Here is a 27,168-nt window from a genome sequence, read left to right as displayed (position 1 = left end):
AATGCATTTCTAATAATAGGTCGAGAATCATTCTGGAATAGCTATTAACAAGGTATCAACACCAATAAAACACCTTTTACAGAGTTCATTGAACAGGAAGCGGCGTTGCAATATAACATATCCGGAGAGAATGTCGAAATCTTAAAAATTAAACCGAAAGTGGTGTTCCCCTTTTATTTTAAGATCTTGTGAAATAGAAATTTGTTCTACTTTGGATGCAATCCATTGGCAGAGAATTAGCCGCCAATAAACTTCATCTAAAGATGGACAGAATTGATATCGCTATTGCAGAAGTACCAATTTGTGCTTTAGTGATATATGTGAAGCCTGGAGGACCAAGTTAAGTTGAGGACCCAGGTTCAAACAGTGGAACAGTGCCTTGCACAAGGATCATTACAGTAAACTGTGTTGGTTATAGTGCTTATATGTCTTAGATTCAAATCAAGTGTTGTCATATATTTATGATGTATTATTTCAGTATGTTTCCTTAAAATTGGATATACATATACAGTGCACTGAAAATGTAACTATGGCAAATTACCTATACAATTATTTTTTTAGTATGTAGTTAGGAAATCATGATGTATAGAGTCATCTACCAAGATGCGGTTTAAAGTAAGCCACCTCTCCAGCCTTATATGTGCATGAACGATTATTTAAAGAAGTTAGAAGTAGGAATTCTAAATATTTCAAATCGGTTTGTGAGAATTGTTGATCCAGTTGTTTAAGTAAAAAGTAAAAACAAAATGCCAGTGAGTTAATAAAACAATGCGCTGTTAGATCAAAAGGAACAAAGCACTACTTGCAATAATAATTTTTAAAAGTAACTTAAAACGAAATAAAATAATTTATCAGTCAGTTAGTGATTCTTTTAACATTTATTCATATAGTTAGTTTATTCTTGTTTGTTTATAACTTAAATATCAGTATCAATATTATATGTGCATATATGTATAAAGAATGTGATGACTGCATGTACTATTCAAGGGTAACATGCAATATTTTGGTACATATTTCTTTGATGATCAACGGTATATAGCAATCTAAGGCTTGTAGCAATATGAGAGAGAAATGAATATATTTACTGAGGATATGCTTAAAATATCGTGAGAAGTTAGAAACTACCAGTGACTTTTGTAAACTGCAAGCATAAAGGTATGTAGGTCTGATTAAGTAAGAGGTGCTTAAGCAGGTCGCTCATCACCATGATGGAGCAGGGCTATTATCACCTCTTGTTCCTAAGTCTCTAATAAATTAAGGAAACTCTAGTTTCTCTGTAGGAATAACTTTCACAAAACTGCAGACCATGCAGTAAAGATTTATTTTATGAAACATTAAACCTACTAAGATTAATTTTAAACAGGGTCAGACTAGGAATAAACTGAAAATTATTTTATGCCAGCCCTATATTTCATTATGCCAGCATAGTGTGCACCTGGGTGGAAATATTGTATCCTGAATCATCTTACATTGTGTAAGTAACATACATAAATATCTTCTTATATACATCATTTGCATTGTATTTATCAATCACACAGCAATGTATCACATAAAATACCCATACACTGATCAGCCACTACATTAAAACCACTGCCAAAAACAGCTCAGATGCATCGAGTCATGGACGCCACAAGACCTCTGAACTTGTCCTATGGTATCTGGCACCAAGACATTAGCAGCAGATCCTTTAAGTCCTGCAAGTTTTGAAGTGGGGGCCTCCATGGATTGTAGACCTGGAGAATTTGATAGCCAAACTCTAGGTAGGTTGTACAAGTCAAAGGAACCAAAGATTCCCAGCAGAACCCTGTCCAGAGCATAATGCTGCTTTCGCTGGCCTGCCTTCATCCTGCCTTCATTCAAAATTCATAGTCCATCTCTTATCCAGGTAAATTATGCACATGCACTTGGCCACCCACCTGATCAAAAAAACAATATTTGATTAATCAGAAAGAAAACCTTTTTCCATTGCTCCATGGTCCAGTTTTGATGCTCTTGTCCCCACTGAAGTCTCTTTTGGCAGTGGATAGGGGTCATCATGGCCACTCTGACATGTCTTGAGCTAGGCAGCCCCATACGTAGCAAACTGTAATATACTGTGTGTTCTGACACTTTTCCATTATGGCCATGATATCATGACACCTTTCTATCATATGTATCTCAGCAAATAAACTACAGTAGCTCTTCTGGTTGACCACAACAGACTGTCTAGTTTTTAAACCCCACGTGTATCAATAAACCTTGGGCGCCCATAACCCTGACAGTGGTTGTCCTTGCTTGCACCACTTTTGCTTGGTACTAACCACTGCACACTGGGAACACCGCACAAGACTTACTGTATTTGAGATGTTCTGACCCAGTCATCTAGACATCACTATTGGGACTTGGTTAAAGTCACTAATCTTTTTGCTTGCCTATTTTAAATGCTTCCAAAACATGGAATTCAACAACTGACTGTTCACTTGCTGCTTAATAGATCTCACCCTTGACAGGTGAGATTATAACAATATAATCTACATTATTCACTTCACCAGTCAGTGGTTTTAATGTTGTGGCTGATCAGTGTATAACAAGATTTAAATTCTTAGTTGTGAAAATGTATTCCATTCATTTTGTCTACCTGGTGATATATATTTTTAAATGCATGCCTACTAGCAGATGTAATATTGGTATTTTGCACAAAACTAAATTAATATTCAGTTTAGTAAGATGTAAAAAAAAAAAAACCCAGCATCTCTGGGAATTACAAAACTATTTAAACTGCTTGCTGCAATGAGTCCAACATTCCACCCCATAGATATCAAGCCTAGTCATTTTATTTTCGTCAATCAGGCATTTATACATCATATAGAAGGCTAGCATTGGCAAGATTTCTGTATGGATTAACTGCATGCTATCGTTTGCTCAGGAATGCTGGACCCTAACAGAAGCATGTTCAGACAGTTTGACTTGCTTTTCTGTAAATGCATACATTTATAACTCTTTTCTAAATGTATTTATTTATTTTTGTACACAGGTTATCATTGTATGTGCAGCCGTAACTTCAATGGATTTGTTAACATATTGTGTCTCCTCACATTTTATTACAACACATTTTAAATTCTTTCACTACATATTATTGCCTTTTACCTATCTTCTCACCCATGTCTAATTCCCCTCTTAGCCTCATTCTCTTTATTTTTTTTTCTTTAAAAAGCAGCAATCTCTTCCTCCTGTATAAATTTTAATTATTCTAATACTTTCATTTGAGGAGGGTGCCCATAATTTAATATTAATCTATTATTTATATTTGAATTAAATGAATAACTGACCAGAATTGCCACAAAGTCACAAAGGAGATGTGTTGTCAAGCTCAAATATTTGTGTAGCTAACTCCTCACTTCGTGCAGTTGGGTGCCTCTGGAGAAGTTGTGATCTCAAAAAATATTTCCATCCCGAGAGAATGTTTCCAGATAGCTATGTCGCTTTACAACACATAGATTATAATACTGCTAATGAAAGACTGTCTGGGTGGATATCAACAGACTGCACTAGTCCCCAAATCGTATCCTCCTCCTGTTCAGAGGTGGAATTATAATACAGGGAAAGTGACAAAAATTCCCAAAACTCATAGCAGATGCAGACTGGTCATCCCAGATACTGCGGCCAACTGAAATATATATCCCCTTGTATTCTTGAAGGCCACTCTAGCACTTATAAGAATTGAATACACTACCCTTGGTGTTACTAATGATGCATACATGGAGACATAACAATACTTTAATCCTTGTTCTACAGCTAAGGAGTTAAGAAGAGAAAGAATGGCCAAGCAGACGTTGCTGTTCTTCTTCTGTGATTTGATTTTTTTCCTTTTGTGCAATCAACTGCACAGTGGGATGTCTTTCTGCAGAAGCATTAATGTATCTTTTGTGATAGCAGGTAGGATTCTGGAAAGGAAGCTAGGGATTTGAGTTAAGTCATGGACAAGAGCTTGATGTAAAAAATAAAACATGGATTTTACGGTACAGTTTTAAACAGAACAGTTTAGTTTTGTATGGGCACGTGGAACAATGAAGTAATAGCATATCACATTAGGTCTACAATTTGGAGGCTAGATTATAAAAAATGCTTTAAATTTAAAAGCATATAATAACAAAATAATACAATATACATAGGTTTGCTGCATGTGTGTTGTGTGCCTTTACTGTAGTGATCCTCTTTTACATTCTTTTCAAAACAGCTGTTTTTTTATTTTTGTTACTTTTTACATTCTAATAACTGTCATATATTTCTTGCTTTACTTTTTTTTTTTTTGCTCAGCCTTACCATATCATTTTGTATATGACGCAAATAAAAGTTACAAGCAAAAATAAATACAAATGCCTACACAGCACATATACGCAACCATTGCAAATTGTCACATCTTCATGGATTATAGAATGGAACATTCAAAGTCTCTTGCAAGATTCTCCTGACATTTGCTGTAAAAAGTATGTAACCTAGGAAGGGGAAAACAAAACTGATATGTTTTGTATATTTATCTCAGTTTGAAAGATTTATGACTAAGAGCTTTAGACCACAGGACACTGATTTTCCCAGAAGAACTGCCTGCTAAAATGAATGTAAGTCAATGACTGGTTTTGCTTTTAAGAAATAACTTCACAACAAGGGCACAATGCCCTTTCTGCGTGTAGTGTGGAGCGGCTCCATTAAGAGATGTAAGAAGTCTGATTTACTTAAATGACTACCATTGGCTTTAGCTGGTATAGCAACTCTAGGTATTTACACAGCTCAGAGGAGATACATTGAAAAATGTGAGCAAGGCAGCAGTAAGTGAACTGCAGATTCATGATTATAATTTGCATGAAAAGAAAGGTTACAGTGAAAACTGTCACCTGTGGGTATCTTCCATTTTAAATTCTTTTTGCACAACCTAACTGCTAAGGATTGTTTTGCTAATTTTTTGTTGTTTTTACTTAATAACTTACTGAGATCATGTTATGCATATTTGTTTGCATATTTGTTTAACCCAAACCAGTGCCACTTGTGAATACCCATGCCTCTATGGAGGGATGCCCTAGTCTGCATACAGGACCGCATTTCTCAGTGGGCTGCAGTAAAGGGCTCAATTAGTTTCAACATGGAAATCAATAAAAGGTTTCTGTATTGCTTTGGAATTACTTGACATTTGCCAGAAGGCACAGTACAGGAACCAAGCTAACATTTTTAGGGGTATTATTGTTTGTTATGCAACTTTAATTTTCTACAGTTATTGCAAAATAACTTAATATATATATATATATATATGTGTTTTTTTAGCATCCTGCATCTTGACCCCACCTCCTCTGTCATACTTTCCACATTCTAAAATACTTCCTTCTTGTTGACTCATGTACACGAGTTAGTGAGGTTATGTTTTATTTTCTGTCCCCCCCCCCCCCCATCCCCCCATAATCAGTGGCATATTCTGGTTTTGTGCTGCCCTAGGCATGACAAAACTTGAGCAACCCCTCACCCCCCTTTCCAAATTTCTCTTCCTGACAGACACACACCCTCACTGATGCATGCAATGACAAATATTCACTGACAGATACACAGTCATTGTCACACACACTGTTTAACCAACACACACTTTCACTGAAACATACACATTCACAGACATACACGCACACTCATTCATTATTACACTCACTCACAGTTACACGCACAAACATTCACTCATTCTCCAACAGACACGCATGCACACTCACTGACAGACACACACACTGACAGAAATGCATACTCACTCACTGACAGACACACATACTGACAGAAATGCATACACACTCACTGACAGACTAACATTCACTCAGTTCCAGACACACACATCCTAAGACACACATACACTAACTGACACCAGCACACTGACAAACACACATACACACTCACTGACAGACATATACACAAACTCATTGACAGACATATATACACTCAGTGTCAGACACACACCCACTCAGTGTCAGACACACACATTAACTGACAGACACACACTGACAGACATATACATTCACTGAAAGATGTACACATTCACTGACAGACACACACTCTTAGTGACATACACGCATACACACACTGACAAACACACTCCCTGACAAACACATATGCACTCTCACTGACAAACACACATACACACTCACTAACAAAAATATATACACTCTCAGTGACAGACACACACATTTACTAATAGACACACACACTAACACACTCACACACACACACACACACACACACACACACACTAACACACTCACTAACAGACACACACACTAACACACTCACACAAACTCACTAACAGACACACACACTAACAGACAGACACACACTAACACACTCAGTAACAGAAACACACTAACACACTCACACACACACATACACACACTCACTAACAGGCACACACACACACACACACACACACACACATACATTAACACACACACACTAACACACTCACTAAAAGACACACACACACACAAACACACTCACTAATAGACACACATATGAACACACTCACAATTTTTTATTTATTTTTTAAAGTATAATCCACCCAGCCTAACTACCTTTGGGAGTGCTGGAGTTGATTCTTCCCTGGGTATCAGTGGGGCTAGCTGCATATTGGCAGGACGACGGGCAGGCTAGCGGGCGGTCAGACAGGCAGGCTCACAGTTCAGGTGGGCTCTTATCTCCGTCGCTCGCCTCTTTGTGATGCCGAGCTTGAATGACATCATATTCCGGCTCCGGCAGGGAGCTGAGCAGGGGAGAGCTCAGGGCAAAGTGCTCCCTTGCCGCCTCCTACATCAGCACATGCTAGACTCGGGGGGCCCTGAGGTGGCCAGCCGGCCAGCTTCTAGGCCCCCAGGCATTTGGGGGGTGGCTTTCTTTGCCGACCCCCTGAAAGTGCAGCCCACGGTAAATGCCTTGCCAGCCTCGCTGTAGATACATCACTGCCCATAACCAAATATTCAATAATAGAATTGTACATGTCATCAGGAAGCATAATCAGGTTTCTGGTGTTTGTACTTCAGCTAAAAGTTTTTCATAAGTAGAAAGCTGATAATTAATAAGTCCCATAAATGACTACACTGAGCAGAACTGAGGATCTAAACAGTGCGTTTTTTTAAATCTTCAAGTTAGTCCCAGTACTTACTTTCTTTTGCTTTTGACCATTTTGCATCTCCTGGGAGTAACTACTATTGGAGGAGGGTGGTGTACTGCCATAAGAGTACAGAAGTATCTTATAGGCTCTGTATAAGTGATATACATTTTTCACTGACTTCATATGTTCACTTGCTATACCGTGTTACACTATTTGTATTTATTTATTTAGAGACACATATATCAGTTTAAAAAGGGTGAGTGTTGCACCCAGTGCTCCAACATAGTTTTGTATATATTTGTTTTCTATTGGCTACACAGTTTTCACAAAATTGTCAAGTATTGACCCCACCCCAAACAATCCAGTTGTTTCTGCTTACTCCATATTTTGGAGGATGCACAGGAAAATCCAGAATTATATATTTTCCTTCATTTGTGCAATTATTATGTGCAAAATAAAAAAATATATATTCAAATGTATCTAAAAAATAGAAATACACATTTGAAGTTACGGTAGGAGCCCTTAACAAACAGACAGACAGTCACAATTCTCATTTCTGCACAGAAAGTTAAACAGCTAGTACCTGATTTTCAATTTCACCCTTACAGTGATGGAGTGCAGGTTAATATTGTGGAGTAACTTGACTTGATTTTGCTTCCCTTTGCTCCATCAATTAAGGGACACTATAGTCACCAAAACAACGTCAGCTTAATGAAGCGATTTTCATGTATAAATCATGCTCCTCCTGTCTTACTGATCAATTCACTGCTATTTAGGAGTTACATCACTTTGTTTATGCATTCCCCAGGCACACCTCCCTGCATGTGACTTACACAGCCTTCCTAAACACTTCCTGTAAAGAGTCATCTAATGTTTACACTTCCATTATTGCAAATGATATTTAATTCAGAATTTCTTCTCTGGTAATAGCTTGCTAGACCCTGCATGAGCCTCATGTGAGTAATTAAAGCTCAATTGTACAGAGCAGGAGATAAGAACGTTTAAAGTAAGCTACTTCTGATTAAAAATGATACAATTTTGCTTCATGACACTGACTCTGTCAGTCTTGGTATACCGAGGGGTTCTATTCCTCAGGTTAGAAATAGGAAAATACATGAATATATGATAACTAAAAGTTGACATTTACTATTACAATTACAAACTGTGAATAATACTACATGGTATGTGAAAAAGAAGAGAAAAAAATAGTAATAGTATTTTAGTAAAATTTTTTAAAATTCCACAATAGTAGGACACCTATTCCTCATTTATGATTTGACAAAAAACTCAAATTCTGTGAGGTCACTAATGCCATAAGTATAATAATATATCCAGTCTACTGTAGCCAAACAGTATAATGATATGTCAATCTTTGTTTACCTGCATAAAGCTATAAAACATGAGTCACCCACTAGGGGGAGATATAATATATCTCGACAGACAGTAGAAGACTACCAAAGTAGCAAACCAAAAGCGGTTGTCAGAAATATACGACTATTCCATATGCAATGCAAGGTAATAACAGGCTAGACTTGTCCTAGGTATTTGGTCCCAGGAGTAACTAGATACAAAGGTAGATTGACAGAGGGAGTAGGTGCAAGCACCTTGAGCGTGTTTCGCTCTTTTAGTTCTTGATGAGCCCTGCACTAATAGAGCGAAACGCACATCCAGTGCTCGCACCTACTTATTCTTTTATCCTCAGATATTTTACAATTGAAGTCTGCAAGTTCACAGAAAATTTCAATCCAAATTCAAAACAGTTGTTGGGGTGAGGGGTTGGCAGGACTAAAAAGTTATTTCTATATTTTACCAAACTCTACACTATTTACCTCTTCCCCATTATGAGCCTGAAAGGAATATTTGAGCTAAATAAATGTAATTTAGTAAAGTTCAATATACCATCTTGTGTAGTCTGCTAATATATAGGCTACATAGCCATTGACTCATGTTAAAGGTTTTGTGTATGGACTTGCCAGGTTTGTAGAATTTTGCTGGACTTGCCAGGTTTGTAGAATTTAGATTTGCCTGGATCACAAACTGCCCTAGACTTCTTGCTTGTTAAACATGTTTGCAAACTTTCAATATTTGCTTAAATTATGCCTTTACAGAGTCTTACATTTACATATGGTGTCTACAAACTAGAATGATTGAATTTGCATTTATAATGACAATGCTAAAAGTCTTTATTGTAAGTACTCTTTGCTATACTTCTCTCTCTACAATATACTTGAGCCACTTGTTATATATGGAAAGTGTTGGTTATGCATTGTTACTAAGAAATACCGGTATTAATATTCACAAACTCTACACATATGTTTAAATACTCACTAGATTCGACTCTGGAATTAACATGGTATGTTTTAGTTGTGTTGCCACCGAAATACTTTGTTATCCTGTTTATTGTATCATGTGTTATCAGAATTCTTATGTCTTGCTCCTTGACAAACATGTTTTTTTTGGTCTGAATTTAAATATATATAAAAATCTACCTACTTAACTCGAAACTAAGGGAAGCTCTTTCTCAATCAAGAAGTAAAAATATAAATGGTAACCTTGAAGTCCAGGGTATACTTTCTGTTATAGAATGAACTGTCTGTCGAAATCTTAATAGAATCCTAAGCAAGCAGTATGTCATTTTATGTAAGCAGAATTGACATATTCTTTAGAACGCTTCCTGTTGCTCTACTCTGCAACTAAACAACAGTTTATCTGCCTTAAGCTTTTTGGCTACAATGTATTTAGTAAATAATCTCTAGGTTTACCTGGAAAATAGATTGCCTGTAGCCTTATGATATCCTATCTTTAAATCACTCACAAGTATGTCTATACTGGAGCGTTCAGTCAAACTCAGTAGAGGTTTTGATATCCTAATATTTGCTCTAGGAAAAAAAAAAAAATGTTTCACTCGTTATGACTCCCATCCTTCAAATCTTACCCTAGCAAACCTATCCAGATGCACATTATTAGTAAGGCTAATTCGCCCCCAAGGTTATTTTCGGTTGAACCAGGGGACTCCTTTGAATATTTGCACACCAAAAGATAACCTGACAAAGATGAAAAGTGATAACATTTTTTAGTAGGAATTCCTGAAATAAGATGAAGTCTGACTTTTAACCTGCTCCATAATTCAGGGTACACCCTTCTCTTGTACATCTTGGCTACGTGTACCCTATAGTCATTCAATACAGGATGCATCTGTCATGGTTAATTATATTTATTACCTGTTATGTGTTAAATTTGTATATGTGTGTCTGTATATATATATTTTGTGTATTGTTTTATTTTTTAAATATTATATTGTAACCTAATATACAATGCAGGACATACTTGAAACGATAAAAATCTCAATGTATCCTTCCTGGTAAATTATTTTATAAATGTTTAAGTAAATAATAGTCAATTCCAACTCATGTTAACTCTTAAATTGCTCTTTAATCACATTTTATATGCTCATTGCACATTTTCAAAATTTCAGTTGTAATACCTAAACCAAAAAATAATGAAATCTCTAAAGCAGCTTTCTTTTCTTTTTACAGGACACTGAAGTATCAGAGATCAATCCAAGTTAGAAAAAAAAATGGCTTTAGAAAACAACACCCATCGCAGCTTTTCAATTATACCATGCTTTATTTTTGTCGAGGTAAGTATAGTGTTCTGTGGTTAAAGGCGTCTGTGTTGTTATGGAGACTGTTGTAGATCAGTAAATAAAATGCCGAAGATTTATATAGAGTTAGTATTCCTAAGACTTCTTTGTTACTACCTATTGTATGAAAAAAACATTTTTAGAAGATGACTCGGAAAGAAATATTGTGTACTGGAAGGAATTTGGTGTTTGCTCTAAATATTTGTATATCGGTTAAATAACAAATACATGTTTTTAATAGAAAAGTATAAACTTGATGCAGTTAAGTTCCATTGCATAGCAAGAGGTCACCAATTATAAACATTCATTGAGACAAATGAGTGGATCGATGATAGTGCAGCTACCTAAAAAATCAATAGGAGTTACAGAAGGCAACCACACAGACAATTAAACCAGCACTTATCCATATTTGCTGTGTAACAGATTCCCTTTAACTTCTGAGAGGAAATTTGAAATCAATGAAGTACAAAGTGCATTTTGTCAAATTAGTCCTACAGGAAAGAATATTATTTTAACTAGTTGTAGCATGTAGGCGACATATTGGCTATTAAAACATAAAAAGAGTGTTCTGTAAGAGCTAAGAGATAATAAATCCAAGTAACACCCTAGATTAAGGGTTGGGGACCTTTGGCACTCCATATATTGTGGACTACATTTCCCCTGATGCTTTTTCAACATTATGGCTTTAAGAGATTCATGGGAGATGTAGTCCATATATCTGTAGTGCCGAATGTTGCCTAACCCTGTGCATAGATAATAAGACCACTATTAGAATTGTAAGTTTCTTTCAAATATTAAGTCACATATGAAACAAGTCATTCAATATGATCACCTATAGCATACACAATATTTAGAGCCTATATATTTTGCTGTTGCACGTGTTTACCAATTTTTATACCGATTAGAAATTTAATCATATTTAGAATGAGATTCTCTGAAAATAAGCTTAAAATTGAAACTGCTATTTAAAAACATTACTGTTGAAATATATTAATTTTATCAAAGCATCTCCTGTTGAAATAATACTCAATAGACATTTTTCAAATTGTGCACAGCAGAAAGAGTGGGTTACTAGTATGATTTTATGCATTATTGGCTGTGCAGTCACTGTTACTGTTGTATAGCATATATCATATATAAATGTAGTATAAACTTCCACTTAAGCTTGGATGAACTAACCATTAAGGTATAAGTCAGTTGCACTTGGCTAATTTGTGGACTCAAGCTGATGAAGCACACAGTCAATCCATTATTTGCTTACTGTCTTTGAGCTTCCCTGAGCGCTAGTGAGTTGATTAACCATAAAATCAACTAGAAAGCTAAGCTCACTGAGCATAAAATACTACTAGGTTTGCCATTCAACTTTCAAGGCTCTGTCTAAGAGTATAAGGGACCTCAGCCGGTTTTCTTCTTAAAGAATCATCACAATAACCAAAGTTAACAAACATGTGCACAGTCTCTCCTTGATGGAAACTTTTTACAAAGTGATCAATAAATGGTACCTGGTACCGACAAGATTGTCAAGAATGTCACAAAATAATAACGACCTATGCTGGAGATGCGGACTTACTAAGGGGGATTATCTTCATATATGGTGGAGCTGTAATAAGGTATTACCTTTTTGGCTTATAGTCAAATCATTATTGTACACTTTAAATAATATAAAAATAAAAGCTACACCAGAAGTTATGTTGTTGCACTTAAGATGGCCCTCCTTTAGTCAAATGAATCAAGTTTTGACAATTCATTGCCTGGTAGCGGCAAAGATTATCATTGCCAGGAACTGGAAAAATATACAGTCATTTAATGTATCACAGCTTATTCAACAATTGAGATATCAGATTCAAATGGAAACAGGGTTGAATAAAATCAAAAATCACTATAAGGACTACGATAAATGGGTAAATTGGCAAAAACAATTGGAGCAATTAGAAAGGGAATTATTGTTAAGCGATTTATAAGCCCTAGAGAGATAAGTTCGAAATAGACAATACTCCTCACAATAAGCAACAAATACGACTGATTGAAAGAATAGTGTGAATGAAGTTATGAATGTGTGAATCTTTTCTTTTTGTTTTGCTTTGTTTGCTGGGTTCTCCTCCCGCCCATTTTGTCTAGATGGTAAGGAGATATGTTTTAAGGAATACCAATAGAAAGAGAATAAATAAATTTTATAAAGCTTAAATAAACAAGGGAATTCTAAATAATAAATATAATAGAAGTGATAGGGATGAACCAGCAAATATTTATGATGACTAATATACCAGCCATAAATGAAAAATTTGAAACGATAAAAAACGGCAGGTACAGTCTGGAAAAAAAAAAAAAAAAAGAATCATCACTTTATCAATATTTTTACAATGTAATAGTTAACTAATAGTTAGCTATAGGTTATGCTTAATTGGTTTTCAATGGTTCATTTACATGCTTTGCAGGGCATGCATTGGTACAGAATTGCTGGAGTATATGGCAAGTTTACTCCAACAATGCCGGAGTAAACTTGCTATATACTCCAGCAAATGGTGAGTAAATTCTGGAATTAGCGTGTACAGCATCAGGGGACAGTGATGTGGCCAAACTCGGAAGTGCAGTGAAGTTATATGTGTCTTTTACTTACCTCTTTTGTTCTGTGTACCCCATTAAATGGTGTAGTAGTGATTACTGGTGGAAGGAACAAGCAACTGTCACAATTCGGTTTTAAATTATGCAGCGTTAGCACCCCATAGGTGCTAGGCGAAGAATGCAAGAAGGTGTTCAGCTTTTTGTTAATTGTATGCTAATTGAGCTCTTTGTGTTCAAATTTTGGACTGGTTCAAACTACAAACCAGGTTATATCTAAGGATATTGATAAATCATACATAATAAATAAACATAATGAAATACTCGGGAGGATACAGGGACTACAAAAAACGTCTTATTGAGACATTTTAATTCTATTTTATATAAAATGTATGGTTAGTATTATGTTTATTTTATTAAATGTTGTCCAGATGCCTACACTTTTCTGTTATACTTTTTGAAAGACATCTGTATTATGTAGTATATATTATTTAATATTGTCCTGATAAGATGTTTTGGGGCTGTGCTACAGTATTATAGAAACAAATTAAATGTGTAGTCAATACACAATATTAACATTTTATAGCAATATATTATAGTAGTTTATATCTTATGAAGCAATTGTGCCACTTATACTATCGGCACAAAAGCAACTTTAGCTTAATAACACAATATTGGCATATAGAGCATACCCCATGCAGTCTCATTGTTCAATTATGAGACTGCAGGGGTTTTGGAGTTAAATCAATTTGTTTCTGTCCATGCAGCTCAAGCCATACTTACCTTGGTTAAGGCTGCAAGAAAAAAATGGTTTCATTTTTAATCAGATGTTAATTTACATTAGAAGTGTTTATCACCTTATCTGTGAATTGAACATTTGTTTGAAACACCAATAATGTCAAACAATATAATACAAAGCTTAAAACTAAAGAAAACTCTGTGACCAACTTTAAGATAATATAAAGTACCAAAAAAAGTATAAAATATTATACATATATAGAGGAAAATTTATTCATACTTACCGTAATTTTCTTTTCCTGGTAATAGGCCATGGCAACACAACAATGGGAAGCTCCTCCCCATCGCTAGTTAGACAGGAACTAATTAAAGCAAGGGTATAAGTACCCCCTCCTACCCCTCCTACCCTCAGTCTTATATTCCAGCAAAATCCCTGGGCAGGATCTTTGTGCTGCCATGGCCTATGACCAGGAAAAGAAAATTACGGTAAGTATGAATACATTTTCCTCTTTCCTGGCCATATCCATGGCAGCACAACAATGGGTAATACCCAAGCAAAACCAAGGGAGGGAAAAGAATATACGGACTCAAAATATTTTGTAATGCAAGTGTATTAGCACATCTATAAGACTGAGGGTAGGAAGGGTAGGAGGGGGTACTTATACCCTTGTTTTAATTAGTTCCTGTCTAACTAGGGATGGGGAGGAGCTACCCACTGTTGTGCTGCCATGGATATGGCCAGGAAATATATATATATATATATATATATATATATATATATATATGTATATTGTTAAACATGTACCTGCACACACCAGTCAAACCATAAGCCTTGCTTTTCTCACAGAAATCTTAACTTTGCTGTGATGTTACTGCTGCAATTCTGGGTGGGCATATGCAAATTAGTTCAACAAAAAAATCATCTTTTTGCCTCATTATACCATTTTAAACATGGATTATGTGGAGTTTATGTTTGCTGTATACAACAGCTTTGAAACACAACTTAGGAAAAGATGCAAAGCCAGTAAACCACTCATGGACAGCTGTTTCATTGTCAATGCGACTCATCAGCATTATGTTGGTTACTGGCTTGCTATTGAGCCAGTAATATACCTTATGCTGATTAGTTGCAATTTTTGCATTTATATTTATATTTTTCTTCACTTTTCACCCTTTTAATATCAATTACTAGTGTCATTTTGTTTTTGTACTGGTGTAAGTGATTCCCCCACCCCCCTTTTTCACTATCCAAATACACTCAGTAGCAAAGCAAAAGCAGATCCCACCTCTATTTTGGACCTCCCAGCTAGCATCATCTTCCCGTCTGCCATTTATTTGATTTCCATTTAGTCTCTTAAGTCACCATTTTGTCGGAGACGCCCTAATTTACTAATGGCCTGACTCCTTCCCTTCACCCTTTGTTTGGGAGCTCCTCCAATATGGAGAGCTTCCCCACTGCCCCCCATATGATTGTCAGCAGTGAGGCATTATCAACTTATAGAATAGAGATGATAAAATTGAAATGCTGGTAAAAAAGTATAATTTTGAAATAATTGAATAACTTACATATGAGTTAAAAACAACAAGTATGGGGGGCAGGCCGGTCCGCCGAGCTGGACGGATGTGGTGCACCTCAGCTCGGCGACAAATCTCCAATAACCAGTTTATACTTACCCCCTTTTACCTGCAACAACTTTAAGCAGATGTCGGTTGACAAGGGGAATACAAGCAACAGACTATTGAGTCCATATCGGCTCCCGTCCGGCCGGTGGGCCGATGAGTCTGCGACCTGCTGTGAGGCTCTGGCGGGAGAAACGGCCGATCTCCCGTGCTTGGTCCAGCGGGACCTCTCTCACACCTATCCGACCATGGCAGACAGTGCAACCTCTCCATTCCCCCCGACCACCGGACAACAGAGGGTGACAGCTCACCACCCAAGCAGGGAGACATCTCGGCTCATTGACAGGAGCACTGTTCACACCATTCGAGGTTTCACCCTCCACCGTTTATGACCGTACTGACGGATATATGAGGACTTGACCGGGACTCTGACACAGCCCAAACTTGGGGGAATAACGGGCATGGGGCACAAGCTCTACTATCTGCCCCGGGTTGACGCCAGCAGACCCACAGTTCCATTGAATTCTGCAGTTTCTCACAGGTGCAAGGTACACACTATAAAACAGCATTGGGTTAAAACATGTGTCAAATATGTGCTCTCCACACAGACCGACATCGGAAGAAAATCAAACCGCCGACGCTAAACACCGCCAGACCCGCATAGGTGGACATTATCTCAGAACTATCACTGTATGACTCAGTCCAGCTCCCGCTGAAGATTCTCGTGGCTGCGGAAATACCCAGAATAGCACAATGCTTGTGTCCCAGGGTGGCAACTAGCCTGAAACGCAACTTAAGTAACTACACAATACCTGTTCATGGATATGCCTTGTAACATGACAGCTTGCTTTACCACATTTGACCAGGCATATATGTCTATTGCACAAGCCTGTTGCCCTAACGTGCCTTACCACTTTAGACATGCTAAATCAGCTTGTACTACATTTAACTATAAAATCTTACTCTCATTCACACACCTAGTGAAAACCACGGCTAGCGCACTATTCAAGCATTTCCAAACACCAGCTACACCCTACCTGTATTAAGCTTGATAAAGAACCAAAAATGGTGCAACTGCTTTTTGCTGTGTTAATAATCTAGCATCTTACTAACCGGATCTTATAGCTTGTATTTTCCAACTAAAGATTAACGACAAAAATAAAAAAATGAGGCATCGATATCCTGGAAATATAAAGTAATCTTGATGAATGATGTATCAACCCTATACTGTAAATCACTCGTACATTTCCCCTGCTTTCTCTTATGTACCCCATATTATATGCCTTTAATTAAAGAAAGAATAAAAAAACAAAAACAAACAACAAGTATAGTTAGCAAAGAAGTCACCCAGCAGTCCAGCATGTTTGGTCTTTCTCATGACTTCAGGCTTCAGGGACCATTCCAATACAAATGCAGACAAACAGTGAATACAGACGTTCCCTCCAGCATCTTTTAAACCCTTTTACATGTCCTTCTCAATCTTTTATTGGCTCCTCCAGCTGGACTGAATCTTCTGTTTTTGATGATTACCAGTGTGCACGATGATGTCATGCATTCCATCTCGCAAACCCGAAAGCTTGCATTTCAGCTTGTATTCCATGTTTTCTGGCCACATCTTGTATTTATAATTCATAAGTAGATGCTGTGTGGAGGAGTGTAAAGAAGCATATGGAGGTACAGGGGGAATAAAATTATACAAAAATAGGACATAACATTAAAACATAAAACATATACGCATTAAAGAATAACCATATTTATATAAAAATAACACTGGAAAACCAATATTATTGCATAAATGTGAAAGGATCTAATGTATATAAAATAATAATCAAGAGGGTTAATGGACTGTTGTTACTGCATCTTGATACTTTATGTATGCACAGGAGTGATCTGGAAACATTAATCACCTAGCAGAGATATAAATTATTTACATTGGTATTATTAACTCCCCCCCCCCCCCCTTTAGCATTATATCTGATATCCCAAGGTGTTATATGCTGCACGGTATTTTGCCCCCTTTTGGTTAATTGTAAATAGTGATGTCCCGAACGGTTCGCCGGTGAATAGTTCCTGGAGAACATAGCTTGTTCGCGTTCGCCATGGATGGCGAACATATGCGATGTTCGGTCCGCCCCCTATTCGTCATCATTGAGTAAACTTTGACCCTGTACCTCACAGTCAGCAGACACATTCCAGCCAATCAGCAGCAGACCCTCCTTCCCAGACCCTCCCACCTCCTAGACAGCATACAATTTAGATTAATTCTGAAGCTGCATTCATTTATTTTTATTTTATTTTTTTTTATAATTTTTTTTGTGTTTATTATACATTATCCTCCATAGCCAGTAACCTGTGTTTATTATACATTATCCCCCATAGCCGTAACCTGTGTTTATTATACATTATCCCCCCATAGCCAGTAACCTATGTTTATTATACATCATCCCCCCATAGCCAGTAACCTGTGTTTATTATACATTATCCCCCCATAGCCAGTAACCTGTGTTTATTATACATTACCCCCACATTGCCAGTAGCCTGTGTTTATTATACATTATCCTCCCATAGCCACTAACCTGTGTTTATTATACATTATCCCTCCCATAGCCAGTAACCTGTGTTTTTTATACATTATCCCCCATAGCCAGTAACCTGTGTTTATTATACATTATCCCCCATAGCCAGTAACCTATGTTTATTATACATCATCCCCCCATAGCCAGTAACCTGTGTTTATTATACATTATCCCCCCATAGCCAGTAACCTGTGTTTATTATACATTACCCCCACATTGCCAGTAACCTGTGTTTATTATACATTATCCTCCCATAGCCACTAACCTGTGTTTATTATACATTATCCCTCCCATAGCCAGTAACCTGTGTTTTTATACATTATCCCCCCCATAGCCAGTAACCTGTGTTTATTATACATTATCCCCCCATGGCCAGTAACCTGTGTTTATTAACATTATCCCCCATAGCCAGTAACCTGTGTTTATTATACAGTATCCCCCACAGCCAGTAACCTGTGTTTATTATACATTATCCTCCCATAGCCAGTAACCTGTGTTTATTATACATTATCCTCCCCATAGCCAGTAACCTGTGTTTATTATACATTATCCTCCCATAGCCAGTAACCTGTGTTTATTATACATTATCCCTCCCATAGCCAGTAACCTATGTTTATTATACATTATCCCTCCATAGTCATTTATCGTTGGACCTAGGCAGCAAGATGTCTTAGGCCGGCCCAGAGAGTGAGTGAGTAAGTGAGTGAATAATATAATATATATGTTCAGAAACATATTAGTAATATATGTAAATCGGGTTCATGCAAAGAGGGTGAAAAGGTATTAAAGAAAAACACACTTATTGCATCAAATTTACAAAGCCAAACTTTTAAAAGCTTTCCTCAATTCTTTCTCGGGATGAGGAATATATCGGTTGTAGACTGAGGATTTCCATCTGCCCAATCTTTTAATAATGTGCACTGGAGTGTCAGTGTTGAAGGAGACCGAAGCTGCCCCTATTCTAAATAAAAGACCCGAGACATGGATACAACCCAATCATAGGAGTAGTGTTCTGATGTAGAAGATGAATTTAGCCATAGTCAGAGGGATTCAGTGAGAGTAGTGGTGAAATGTGTGTGGCATGACTGAGTGTGGGTAAGTAAGAGTCAAGTATTTTAACTGGGCACTAGTTCTAGGTGGGATAAAGTGGTATAGCGGATGGATGAGTAGTTTGGTTCGTTTTAGAGGTTTGTAGAGAAAGTATATAGTGATCATGATTTTTAGCGATATCCAATATTTTTAAGGTGGTCCCAGTGCCACCACTCATATCTGGTGTCATAATAGCTTGCATTTAAAAAAACCAAAAAACATTTTGCGGATCCGTGATCCACCCTATTGCTCCCTTGTTCCCTTTTTCTTTTCTGTATCCCTTACCCCTCACCTATCGGAAAAAAAAAGAAAATCTTTCACTAAAAGTCAAATTTGAGAAAAAAAACAAAAAACTTTTTAGACTGTAATATAATAGCAGTCAGTTTCCTTCACACGTGTGCGTTTCAGGGCCTGCCAGGGCACAGTGTCACACCAGTGCAACTCATATCTGGTGTAACAGTAGTGTACATAAAAAAAAAAAAACGAGAAATTTGACTGTGAAATAATAGCAGTCAGTTTCCTTCACACGTGTGCGTTTCAGGGCCTGCCAGGGCACAGTGTCACACCAGTGCAACTCATATCTGGTGTAACAGTAGTGTACATTTAAAAAAAAAAAAAAATATACAGGGGGCTTGTTGTCACCTTTCGGGGACGTTTGGTGTTGTACGTGACTGGGTGGAGGAAGAGACCTTCAATGACATCAGTGAGGACAAGGAACGGGACATGGCTAGCTTGGTATCCAACCTTGTGCAAATGGGGAGTTTGCGGTTGTGCAAATGGACTGTTTGCAGTTGTTTGCGGTGCGTTAAACGGGGAGTTTGGTCTGTCACTGTGAAGCGGGCATAACCCTTACACTACCTGATCGATACAACATAATACCTGATGTTATAAAGCACGTTATTGCAAACAATTTAGGAATGTTAGGTGATTTCTGCCCTTTATGGATTAAAACCAGACTCTGCATCAACTATGTAAATTTCCATGGGAGTTTTGCCATGGATCCCCCTCCGGCATGCCACAGTCCAGGTGTTAGTCCCCTTGAAACAACTTTTCCATCACTATTGTGGCCAGAAAAAGTCCCTGTGGGTTTTAAAATTCGCCTGCCTATTGAAGTCTATGGCGGTTAACCGGGTTCGCCCGTTCGCGAACATTTGCGGACGTTCGCCATTCGCGAACGGAAAATTTTATGTTCGCGACATCACTATTTGTAAATGTAACATTGGTATTTCTAACTTCCCTTCCCTATATCACTATATCTGATATCCCAAGGTGTTATATGCTGTACGGTTATTTTGCCCCCTTTTGGTTATCCGTAAATGTAACATTGTATTTGGAAGGACATACAATTTATTATCCCAAACTATCCTATTGTCAAAATCATTAGGTGGATTGACTAAACATTTGAAACATATTGACCTGAGGATAATAAAGCCTGAGAGGTCCATCCTGTAGGTGATCTTCCTCTGTGCAATATTAACATGGGGATTTAGGCAGGGCACGTGTCAGAATCACTTGGCACAGATACACTAGAGGAGGTATATGGTTTTTTATTTAGAATTTTTTTATTTATTTTGATACATTTGTATAGATATAATTACTAGCAGATGGGACCACTCCTCTTGTAGGGAGTTATTCTGGCATAATACACCCATTTCCATTGTATTGTCCTTTTATCTCATTGCATATTTGCCTATGCATTCTGATGACTCTGGTGGCTTCATCCACACACACAACATTCACAGACGAAGACCTTTGGCGCCACTAAGCAGTGGCTGGGTAGTCAGTAGGTTTTTTTTATTTTAACCCTGCTATGAGCAAGTGGCAAATTAGCCTTGGTGAGGGGGGATCAATGCTGGACGCATGACGTTTGCTCCTCTGGATAACTTTGAGCTGCTGCTCTCTAGTTAGTCAGAGCGCAGTCCGTTTGCACTCTGACTTGCTGAGTGCTGAACTGTGAGGGAACAATTACTGAGGTCTGCATCCATCAGTGATGCAAATTTCAGGCTATTCTGCTGGACCATCAGGGACTCAAGACCCCCAATAGAACCCCAGGCAGAGCTAACCAGTGTTGGACCACCAGGGAGGATGAAAGCCAAGTAGAAAAGGGCTACACAGAGCAACATCACACACATTATATACAGCCAACACCACATACATCACATATAGCCAGCACGCAGATACACACATCACATACAGCTAGCACTCGCCACACACATATTAGGCAAGGGCTGCAAGGGGCACAATTTTAGTGCTTGCCATAGGAGTTATCTTCAGAAGATACACCTCTGTAGTGGAAATTATATTGCCAGGCAATAGCTGTTATTTGCAGCTGTTGCCATCCAATTCAGCTCTCTACCAGTAATGACATTGCATAAGGATGCTGAGGTGACTGAGGTTTGTTATGTCTGCAGAATCCATCAATGATATTATTTCCCAAAATGCACATTTCACCTTTATGTATAATACATAAAAATCAGCCGTAGTTTGAAAAACTGTTTGTTCTAGGAAGAATTGCTATAATTATCTTATACATTTGGAGTGGTTGATGGGCAAAAGTTACAATACAATTAGTGTACTTATTTGTAATCTGTTTATTTTGGATGATAATTATATCTTCCTGTCTTCTGACATATTTTTTTCTTTTCTTTTTTTGGGGGGGTGGGAAGGGTAAGGGGTTTATTAGATAGACGTTATACTGTTACCATACACACTTTGCATTAATACTGGACTGGTCAAAAGATAATAACTGTACATAATACTTTACATAAAAGGAGAGCATATTCAATACAAATAAAACAAAAAAATCAACCGGCTTAATAATACATTATTGGTCAGGAATACTTTAGATTAATTAATTTTTCTCCTTCATGTTTTCTAAAACCTATTAGAGTAAATATGATAGTTGATATTGCATTATTCTTTTAATCAGCAAGATTCAAGCAAGGACATTTTATCCTGCTAACATAATTTTCAAATTGTGGTTATATAACTGGGAATTAAAGTAGAATTATTAGCCCTACTTTAATATCATATTTTGTTAATTCAGCAGAACTTGGACAAGCCGTGATAATTATGTATTAATATGTTCCTTATAATGTAATTCAGAATAAATGTATGAAAATCATTTCTTTAAACAAAAAAAAAAACAAAAAAAAAAAACGAACTGGAAATGCACTAAATAATACCATGTTAGTCTTTCCATATTAACAGAAAAGCAACTGCTTACTGTTTAAGTAAAAATATTCAGTTGTCTTAGACAAGACCGTTAAAAGACCACTCTAATTAGGATAGATAGATAGATAGATAGATACGTTTTTTTTTACAGTAAGAGCAATAAGGATATGGAATTCGCTGCTTGAAGAGGTGGTTTTGTCAGAGTCATTACAAATGTTTAAACTGCAATTGGATAAATACTTGCAAAAACATAGCATACAGGGATACAATTTCTAATTAGTGGGGTAATATCTGCTTGATCCAAGGGGACATCTGACTGCTATTTTGGGGTCAAAATTGAATTTTTTCCTAATTTGTTGCAAAATTGGAAGAGCTTCAGACTAGGTTTTTTGCCTTATTTTGGATCAACAGCAAAAACATATTTGAGGAAGGCTGAACTTGATGGACGCAAGTCTCTTTTCAGCTATGTAACTATGTAACTATGTAACTATGTAACTATGTAGATAGATAGACAGAGCAATAGATAGGCAGCAGACAGAGCGATAGACAGACAGACAGACAAAGCAAAATATAGACAAACAGACAGATAGATAGAGAAATAGATAGATAGATAGATAGATAGATAGTTAGATAGATAGATCGATAGATAGATAGATAGATAGACTTGTGTATTCAATTTAACATTTATAATAAAAAGTCAGAATTTGATGATTTGTCTGAATTCTGCAACTCCAAAACACCACATGGATATATCAAGAAATAAACAATAAGACAATGGACTAGCTATTTAATTTATTTCATGATTCTCAGTTTGTTCCGTGGCACCAGATAAATGGCAAGGGAATGGAAAAGAAGATGTTTTGTTTGGGTGGGGGCAGGGGGGAGGCAAATATGCAACTTGGCTTGCTATGATGGACCAGAAGTCTGCCCAGTGATGTGGTCTTTATCTCCTGTCCAATCAATAGATGCTAAAAAAAAGATGACTGATGGTTAGGGGACAGCCATTAATTTTTTTTATTTTACTCACATATCAAGTGAGATGTTACCAACAGAGGGTAGAAATGAAGAAGCAGTAACAAAATCTATATACTTCTAATCAGGATTCTCACATACACTTTGACTTCAAGTATTGAGGAAGAAGAGACCAGTAGACAGTGATTTATTTTACAATTGCTGTGCCTGTGTGGACGTGGGAAGTGTCATTGATCTGCCAGTGTCCATGTACATAGTACATAGTTACATACATAGTTACATAGCTGAAAAGAGACTTGCGTCCATCAAGTTCAGCCTTTCTCACATTTGTTTTTTGCTGTTGATCCAAGAGAAGGCAAAAAAAAAACCAGTTCGAAGCACAATTTTGCAACAAGCTAGGAAAAAAAATCCTTCTTGACCCCAGAATGGCAGTCAGATTTATCCTTGGATCAAGCAGTTATTACCCTACATTGAAAGATTATATACTTGAATATTCTGTTTTTGCAAGTATGCATCTAGTAGCTGTTTGAACATCTGTATGGACTCTGATAGAACCACTTCTTCAGGCAGAGAATTCCACATCCTGATTGTTCTTACAGTAAAAAAACCTTTCCTTTACTTTAGACAAAATCTTCTTTCTTCCAGTCTAAACGCATGGCCTCGTGTCCTATGTAAAGTCCAGTTTGTGAATAGATTTCCCCACAATGGTTTGTATTGGCCCCGAATATATTTGTATAATGTTATCATATCCCCTCTCAGGCAACATTTTTCTAAACTAAATAGGTTTAAATTTGTTAGCCTTTCTTCATAGCTGATATGTTCCATTCCTTTTACTAATTTTGTAGCCCGCCTCTGCACTTTTTCTAGTGCCATAATATCCTTCTTTAGAACAAGTGCCCAAAATTGCACAGCATATTCAATGTGTGGTCTTATAAAGAGGCAAAATGATATTCTCGTCTCGAATGAATGCCCTTTTTCATGCATGACAATACCCACTGCTGATTGACATTGCACATTGTTGCATAGTTTGTTGTCTATAACAATTCCCAAGTCCTTTTTGTGTATTGTTATCCCTAATTCGCTTCCATTAAGGGTATACGTTGCTTGTGTATTCTTTACGCCGAAGTGCATAACTTTGCATTTTTCAACATTAAATTTAATCTGCCATTTGAGTGCCTAGTCCTCCAGTCTATCTAAATCCCTCTGCAGCAAAGTAATATCTTGCTCACATTGTATTATTTTACAAAGTTTTGTGTCATCTGCAAACACTGAAACATGACTTTCAATGCTGTCTTCAAGATCATTTATAAACATGTTAAATAGAAGGGGTCCCAGAACAGACCCCTGAGGGACACCACTTGCCACCTCTGTCCAGCTTGAAAATTTACCATTAACGACAACTCTTTGTACTCTGTTTTTAAGCCAATGTTCTACCCAAGAACAAGCATTTTCATCTAGACCAATTTCCTTGAATTTGAACACTTATCTATTGTGTGGAACTGTATCAAATGCCTTGGCAAATTCCAAATAGATCACATCCACTGCAACACCCCGATCTATACTTCTACTTACTTCTTCGTAGAATGCAATCAAGTTAGTTTGACACGACCTGTGCTTCATAAAACCGTGCTGATTTTTGCTGATAACCATGTTCTTCTCAAGGAATTCTTGAATATTATCCCTTATTAACCTTTCAAATATGTTACCAGCCACAGAAGTTAAGCTCACATGTCTATCATTTCCAGGCAAGGATTTTGAACCCTTTTTGAATATTGGAACCACATCTGCCTTCTTCCAATCCTCCGGAACACTTCCTGAAAGAAAAGAATCTTGAAAGATTAAAAACAGAGGTTCACTTATTTCTACACTTAGTTCCTTAAGTACACGTGGATGGATACCGTCAGGCCCTGGAGCTTTGTTTATATTAACTTTCTTTAGTTGCTGCAGCACCTAGTCTTGAGTTAACCAATTACAATTATTATGCAAGTTTTTAGTAGCAATCAATTGCACATCTATTGCCATGGGTTCTTTCTTAATATATACAGAGGAGCAATAGTTATTTAAAATTCCTGCCTTTTCCTGGTCTTCATTGACTTACACCAACTTTAATTCACTGATGTAGAATTATATTACTGATTTGGGATTCTTTTATTTCTTGTGAAACAGATTATTTAATTTACAATATGCTTCAGTGCCACTGCATGCAGGGCGAGATTAAGAGCCCGTTGGGCCCGGTTATGATGATTACAATAGGCCTCATTACAGAATCTTATCGACTGAAAACACTAAAACTGTCATACCTCCCAAGCTTCATGTATCTGGTGGAGGTGGTACTGGATGGAAACTCACACAAAGCAGCTATAAGAAAACAGCCTATGCTAATCTCTCGCTTTCATCTCTTAAGCAAATACATACCCCCTTGCTAGAAATCAGAAGCTCCTGGTATGCAGCCTGGGACAGAGAAAAGGTGTATGTAGTGAGTGAAGAAGAAAGGGGACATGCCACATTGTTAGAGAGACTGAAGCAGCAAGACCATTTTCTCAGCACGCAAAGTCAGCTTTACCTTAACTAATTTCATTGTCAGCCAGTCCACACAAGTTATGTAGCCGTACAAACCTCACCGCACAAAGCAAGAGCATGTGAAAAATATATAAAATATATATATATATATAAATATATATATATATATATATATATATATATATATATATATAATGTCAAATGGCCTAATCCATGGCCATGGACCTGATGCTTCAGCTCCATCAGCCCCTATACTAATTGAACCCTGACCACATGTGCTTTGCAAATTGCAACACAATTTGTGAAAGTTAACAGCAAACATAAAACCTGCGTTCCCTGTATGCGGCAGGTCTTCTTTTGTAACTCTTTGTTTAAAGAACATTCCTTTTTTTCTGAGTATTTTTTGCAGTATGCTACAACAGTAATAATGTTATAGGCATGATACATAATAATTTAATATGATTTTTTTCTTTTAGAGCCCTACTTTGGAATTCCATTGAGGTTATGTACTTTAATATTGTTTCTGACTTATCTCTAGAAAACAACTCATTGCAAGATAACACGTTTTTTTCTCAAGATAACAATTCAAAAATAAATTAAAAATACATTACCTCTTTCAGCTTCTGTAACAGACAGAAAGACAGTTGATTTGGTTTGCAGTTGCACTGTGCTTCGGTGGCCCTGCATTTGTATTTCAAATTGCAATTTACTGCACAAGTAATGATGCACTGGCAGGGTTATTTAGTAAAGTGAGAATTGCTAAAATGCAAAGTTGATCTAAGGCTAAAATAGCTGAACTGGAAGCACACATAACTTGGAGAACTTTTCCATTCTCTAATCAGTCTGGCTAGTTTTTCCTTAAACTATAAATTTACTAGTGAATAATCCTGTATGTTTTGTAGATCTTTGTATTGATTTGTAGATATATAAATATATATATATATATATATATATATATTTTTTTATTCTTTATTTTTGTGGGTACAGCACAGTAAAAGCCATATCATGTGTTATGCGTACATTTCAAATCAGATAACATGGAGCTTAATAACAATCATTACACGTGGGTGAGGACTACCTGGTTTTGTTTTTTATGGGCCTGGTCAGCCCCCTTTCGCCTATTTTACAGAGCTTGACACTTGTTTGGTAGAGTGGGGGTTACAACTATA

At 36.9% G+C, this 27,168-nt stretch overlaps 1 protein-coding gene across 1 annotated transcript in view; it reads left to right on the top strand.

Annotated features, from left to right (window-relative positions):
- Positions 1 to 27,168, top strand: part of PLPPR1 (phospholipid phosphatase related 1) — a 191,250-nt gene that overhangs the window by 37,474 nt on the left and 126,608 nt on the right. Inside the window, exon 2 of the mRNA XM_063457253.1 lies at positions 10,645 to 10,748. Coding sequence (XP_063313323.1) covers positions 10,686 to 10,748 — 63 coding nt within the window. The 5' untranslated portion in view covers positions 10,645 to 10,685. The remainder of the gene's footprint in view (positions 1 to 10,644; positions 10,749 to 27,168) is intronic.

The sequence above is a fragment of the Pelobates fuscus genome, chromosome 5, assembly GCF_036172605.1.
Source record: "Pelobates fuscus isolate aPelFus1 chromosome 5, aPelFus1.pri, whole genome shotgun sequence".
In the NCBI taxonomy this organism is placed as follows: Eukaryota; Metazoa; Chordata; class Amphibia; order Anura; family Pelobatidae; genus Pelobates; species Pelobates fuscus.
This window is presented reverse-complemented; position numbering and strand designations above follow the sequence as displayed.